The sequence below is a fragment of the Muscardinus avellanarius genome (genome assembly GCF_963383645.1).
Source record: "Muscardinus avellanarius genome assembly, chromosome: 14".
Classification (NCBI taxonomy): Eukaryota; Metazoa; Chordata; class Mammalia; order Rodentia; family Gliridae; genus Muscardinus; species Muscardinus avellanarius.
In genome coordinates this window covers 71,376,742-71,383,166 of record NC_137800.1, presented here as the reverse complement: position 1 = coordinate 71,383,166, position 6,425 = coordinate 71,376,742, and the positions used below count along the sequence as shown (strand labels likewise).

Sequence of the window (6,425 nt, the reverse complement as noted above, 5' to 3'; positions counted from 1 at the left end):
CTTAATTTAATCTTTGTACACCTTCCATTTTTAAGTGCTTAAATGAGTACTATATTGCAATAAAAATGTAGTGATATAATTAACCAGCCATTAAAAATTTACTTCTACATATACTAGAGTGTCAGTTGACTTTATGTATTAGGCATCTGCATATGGTTTGATCAGAGCAATCAATATTGATAGTTGTAACTATCGCTGATTTCTATAACTTTAGGCTGCTTTTGTACTGGCTTTCCTGGATTAGGGTCAAATCTGATATTGCACATGATGGAAATGCAACAGATTTCCTTGTTTTTATAATAATATGGTATATGGGAATTGCCAGTCAAGCAAACTCAAAACTAGTTAGAAGCAAAATTTAAAAAGCTGGTCAGTAGATTAACCTGCTCCTTTGACTTAGCAAAGATAGTTGACTACTTTGGAGACAGGTGCTTGAACCTTTTCTAAGAACACATATTCACCTGCACTCAGATTTTGCACTTTCACAATCACTTCTCACTAAGGAACATCACAAAGCAGTACTGTGAAACCAGGTCTCATCAATGGCACCAAAACACTTGTGGGCTTATTTGAAAGACCTTTTCTAGATACCCACTTTCTTTCTCCCACCCATGCCTGGGGATGGAAGAAGTGCTATTACTGCAGCTGGCACTGCCTATATTCAGCTAAGTGGATAAAACAAAACGGAAAACAGTTATATTTAAATTGCTTTCTCTTCTAGGACTCTCTCATAAACAACAAGGCACAGTTGTACTCCAGAAAGATGAAACGTAGCCGTTTTTCTCCAAATAGATTTATAGGTTTTTTTAATGACCCTTTAAAATGATATATGAGTGATTTGACTTTTTAGATATTAATCGCTAAGTTACTTTAAATCTATACACAAAAGGACAGTCTTCATTTAGCTTTAGCTTCCATTTACTTCTTAGAAGCTTGCATCTTTCTGACCATCCACCTTCGTTTAAACCTCTTGGCATTTTGTTTTTTCTGGATTCCTAGAATAAAAGTGTTATGTAGTTAGAATACCAAAGATTAAAGTTCTCGATAAACAAAATTAAGAATTTTTTAAAGACTTTACACGATCGGCTATACTAGACTATAGCTATTATACTTAGGACTATCTTCTTCAAAACAACATTCAACATATAAAGCTATTGGAGCAAAGAAAATGTAGCTGGATCTTACCCCAAGCATGATTCAAAAACTGGGCTGCAGCCTTTTTCACTGGTAACCTCTTATTGTCAAGAGACAGGAACTTATTTACTTAAAAAAAAAAAGTTATTTATCAGTTATGTTTCCTTTGCATAAAAAACGAGAACAGTAATTCCCAAGAATATTACCTGTAGTTCTGTTGGTCCCTGGGCCATACAGAGCAGCATGTATGAAGGCTTTTGCTGCTTGTTGTCTTGCATCTCTCAGGTCTTGGTCTTTTAGCCTCACAGCCATATAGCTTTTCTGGCTAGTGAATAATACAAAAGGTCAAAATAAATGAGAATACATGCTTACTTTCCCATGCAACTTAATTTTTTTTGCAGTGCTAGAGACTGAACCAGGGCACTGCATATACTAGGTAAGCATCCCTGAAATACTTTTTCTTTTTTTCTTTTTTTGCTGGTAGGGATTAATCCTAGGACCTCACATATGCCAAGTAAAGGCTCTCCCACTGAGTTATACTCCAGCCCCTAAACGGTCATTTTCAAAAGTATTTTTATCTATCTTAATAAATGGGGGGGGGGACGTAATTCTAATTTGGTATATACACAGAAAATGAATACAACTAAGTCACAGGTTATTTTACAAGAAATAATCCAACCATTACAATTTAGTACAGCAAGTAAATATATACTTTATATAAGTGGCCAAAAACAATTTTTAAAAACAAAATCCAATTTTCATTAAAATTATGAGTAACTATTTGCAATATAAATTGTTTTGCATACTTCTGAATGTAACAGAATAATCAGCCTTTGTCTTTAATGACTTTTATTTGTATTTTCCCAATCATTTCTTGTAATGTTTGCTGGGATAATAAAAAATTTTCAAGTCTTTCAAAAAAAATTATGAGTAAAACATCTTCCCACATAAGCCAACATTTTAACTCAAATGTGTAGGAGAAGATACATTACCTGACACGCTGGATTTTTTGTTTTTTTTCTTTAACTTTCTTGGAATCTCTTCCATTTTCACGTTCTTCATTTTTCTTTTGCAAATTAACTAAAAAATTGAGTTCCATTGTCTAATTAGCATTTATGTTAAAATAAACCAGGAACATTTATTGTAGTTCACTTTAAATATTCACTATACAGCAATCTTGTTACAAGTTTTATTTGTAAGAAGAATGGGGAATGGGTTCAATATAACCTTGGCCAGGTCTCTGCCTGTGCTCTCTAAGGAAGAGCCAATAACATTTAACTGAAAATATCTGTAGTTACCTGGGAAGATAAATGAGGACAAGAACAGTTCATACCTTTTTTCAACTTTCCTGGTGATTTCTTAATGCTAAAGGGGAAAAAAAAAAAAAGATTAGAAGGGCAAATAGTAAGGATTACTTAAAACGTTACATAATTCATGTGACTTTACAAGTAAGAACGCCTATAATTACTACCGCCACCCTCAATTTTTACTAAGGATCTTTCTTTCATCAGTTTTAGGAAGCAAAAGTCAACACCCAGTGCAGACCACCAACTCCCAGTATGTACTAGTATTACCAGATGGGAGTGTGTTCTCAGAATCTTTTAAAATAGGAAGTCAAAGACCTCATACTTGGAGACATCACACAGGATTAATTCAACAGTTTAGGCACTGAGGGTCATGTGGATTGAGAGAGTACAGCAGAATGACACAGACACACTTGCACAGCACAAGGGCCTTTACAAAGCAGGAGTGATGCAGGTGGCAGTGAAAAAGAGGACACCTGAACAGGGTCTGGACAAGTGAAAAGGAATTAACCAGCAAATAGATCTGCTGTGTGCTTAATGTATTCAAAAGCTGAATGATTCTGGGAAAGTCCTTTTACTGGAAATCTGGGAAATACTGGCTTTGGTAAAAGATAAGGGGCTGAACTTAAAGCAGTAAGGGAGCTTTTTTTGGGGGGGGGAAGAGTCCAAAATTTAACTTTTAAATAGGGCTTTGATAGTTGAGTTTGATTCCACAGAACAGAGGAGGAAGAGGACAACTTCTGCCTTTAAACATTTAATTCAGTGGATTGCAATACCATTAGATGAAATGGGAAAAAAGACAAGAGTGGTGGGTGAAGCAAGTATTGAGAAAAGTGGGATTTTAAGAGCCTGTGGATAAGTGCCACTCCACTAAATGATAAATAAAACATGTATATACCACTTTTCCCATGCCCTGAGTATAAAAGAAGCTCAACAAAATTTACTGAATCAATACACTGGCATCAGGAACTCAGATGCTAGAGACACCCATGAGAATAAAAAGATACGGCAAGACACTGAAAGTGGGATATTCAACAGTTAGAAACTAAGGGCCATTGGATTGAAAGAGTACAGTAGAATTCAACCACCACTGTTGAAATTTAGCTTTTTAGGCTGAAACTCTTTTAGTTATATGGATTCAAATAAATATCTGTGCCAGTCAGTAATCCAAAGATGGTTTTATGTGAACAAGGCATATAAGGAGATCCAATACTCACTCAGTCTGCGAAGCTGTAGTTAACTGCTCCAGGATATTATCTGGAAGGAGTTTTCTTTTCTTTTAGAATAAAAACATTTAAAAAGTTTAAATGATGTACATAAAGATATGTCTGGTGCTGCTGCTGCTTTTACGGATAAATCTACATCTAGGCAAATTAATCTGGCTCAAGAGTGCCCTCATCTCTGAGTTGGGGGAAGACAGGGCTCACAACACTCAGAACCTTTAACCATCTCTAGTCTTGGTGAAAACTAGAAAGGTCAGGTCAGGTTCTGATTAGGTTAGGAACTTTCAGGTTAGGAGCCGCAAGGAGTAAAGGCAATCGGGAGTCAGTTCTCTGCGGCCAGTCTCCCGGACACTGAACTGCAAAGCCATCCTCTATCACCTTTACACGTTCTCACAGCAACGGAGTTTCAGATGGAAAAGAAACTACCTCTGTGAGACTGGAAGACTAAGGCTAAGTTATGGCCAGCTGAGCGTCGGTGCTGGGGCCCCAACTTCATCACTTCAAATTCACGACTCTCCCCATTTTCAATCAGTGGTCAGTAAAGGGTGCTGCTACCTTTCTTCTCACTATTGTCAGAAGAAATAGAAGTGGCATTCTCACCCCCACGACTACCACTCAACATCCCTCTCGTCCAAGGAGCACCAAACAAGGGGACTGCAACGCGGGCCGGGCTGTTTTCAAAATGACCTTTTGTTCAATGAACAGCTCCTCGCGGCGCTTCCTCTTCTCCTTCAGGAGCGTTTTATCCCTGGGAGGAAGGCGACAAGTCAGCGCGGGCAGGGCCGGGCGGGCGCCGCCCCCCCAGCCGGCCCCGGGACCCGCACCTGCGCGCGCTCTCGCGCACTCGCCGCTCCTCCACCCTCGCTTCGGCCTGGGCGCTGGCGAAAGTCAGCTCCTCGGGGGCCTCGTCGTCCAACTCGTCATCCCCATCCTCGTCCTGCTCCAGCGGCTCGGCGGCCGCGCCGCTGCTGGGCTGCCCGAGCAGCAGGCCGTGCTCCGCCTCCTCCGAGGCCGGCTGGCCCTCGTCCACCATCGCCTCCGCCGACGCGGGGGCCCGGGACGCGCGCGGCCGCAGCTGCACCATGATCCTCGCTGCGCGGAGCCGCCTGACCTCTGACCCGGAAGCAGCCGCCGCAGAGCTCGACGTGGAAAAGCCGCAGGCGCGGGCCTCCATCGCCCCCTGCAGGCGCGGAGGCCGCACGACCGGCGCGTGCGCAGCGCGAGGGGGCGTGGCCTGGACGGCGCGGCTGGTCCCCGAGCTGCCCCTGGACGCGGGAGTCTTGCTGGTTGCCAGGCGGGAACCAGTCCTCTTGCTGCGACGGGGCTGGGACGTGGCGCTGCGCGGAGTCCCCACACCCGATAACCGCAGGCTCCAGTCTCTGTGCCGCCGTCTTTTTAAGCACTAGGCTCCTCTCAGGCCATCCAGGTCGTCGTAATTGTGGCGAGGACGCCGCTGCTGTCACCAAGGAAGGACACAGCCCGCCTTACATAAATCCTCAGCACCAGCTGGGTGCCTGGCGGCCCTGGCCTCATTGTCACTATTTAGTGCACGCCCTGCCTCTAGAATGGACGCTCTGGGGCTGTAGGACCACTGCCTTTACTTACTGAATGCAGATATATGCTTAAGTGTAATTTTCCCCAAGTACAGTTTCTATGCTTTTGTGATCTTCTCATTCTCTGAACAAATCGGGCTGTTTCACACTTGCCTTGCATTTGCCTCCTGATTGGCACACCTCCGCATAGAACTATTTAGGCTTCAGAAACTACACTCAGGCACCCTGACTTACTTAGAGATGGCCACTCTGCCCATCTCTAATTGCAGTCTTCTCTGTACCTTGGCCAGATTTCTTTTTTCCTTCTTTCTTTTCTTTTTCTCATTTTGAAACTGGGTCTTGCCAAATTACTGTCTGCTGGCCTAGAACCTGTGGTCTTCCTGTCTTAGCCTCCCAAGTACTGGGGTTACAGGTGCACCCTGCCACACCCAGCTACAAACTCATATTTCTGTAGTTTCCTCGCTGTATAATAGTTAACATGGTGGTTGTTCCAACCCTTTCTTTGAACTATAGGGTCTTGCTAATCATTTTATTTCAAACCTCTATGATGTGGTAGATATTTAGTAGATAACTGACAATGAATCCAGGCATGGATCTTCTCATTTTCTGTTGGGAGCCATCTTAGGGCTGCATACTGAGATTAACACCTTGAGACCAGTTTGGCTGAGTACACCATACCAGCTGGGGTAGAATTTGTCCCTAAACAGAGAGACTTCCAAGGGACCTGCTGAAATCAGTGAGAGCATGCACTCTGATGTCTTTCCCATCTACCACTCATGTTTAACCCTTCCTTCCTCTAGGCTCGCAGGTAACTGCTTTGCTCTCTTTCCTTATCTGTCACTTGACCAGTGACAAATTGCTGGCTCCTGTGTTTAATGATTTTTTATGATGCCTTGGTTAAGCCTTCTATAAAAGGAAAGCGCTGAGCTGGGTGTGGTGGTGCTGAGACAGGAGGACTGCAGTTCACAGGCAGCCTCAGCTACTGAGTGAGGCCCTTTGCAACTTAGTGAGGCCCTGTTTCAAAAATAAAGAATAAAAGCCGGGCGTGGTGGCACACGCGTGTAATCCCAGCGTTCGGGAGGCTAAGACCAGAGGATCGCGGTTCGTGGACAGCCTCAGCTACTTAGTGAGGTCCTCTGCAACTCAGTGAGACAGGGCTGGGGGTGTAGCTCAGAGGTAGAATGTTCCATTCCCTTTACCACAAAAAAGAA

The 6,425-nt window shown here is 43.1% G+C and overlaps 1 protein-coding gene across 1 annotated transcript; it reads right to left on the bottom strand.

The window, feature by feature from the left end:
- Positions 1-918: 918 nt before the first annotated feature.
- NOL7 (nucleolar protein 7) lies at positions 919-4,745 on the bottom strand (the record flags this gene model as incomplete). Its single annotated transcript, XM_080710812.1, has 8 exons — positions 919-995; positions 1,186-1,263; positions 1,341-1,459; positions 2,127-2,214; positions 2,468-2,499; positions 3,656-3,714; positions 4,349-4,409; positions 4,486-4,745. The coding sequence occupies 8 exons, from the start codon at positions 4,743-4,745 to the stop codon at positions 919-921; spliced, it is 774 nt and encodes a 257-aa protein (XP_080566938.1).
- Positions 4,746-6,425: the final 1,680 nt, after the last annotated feature.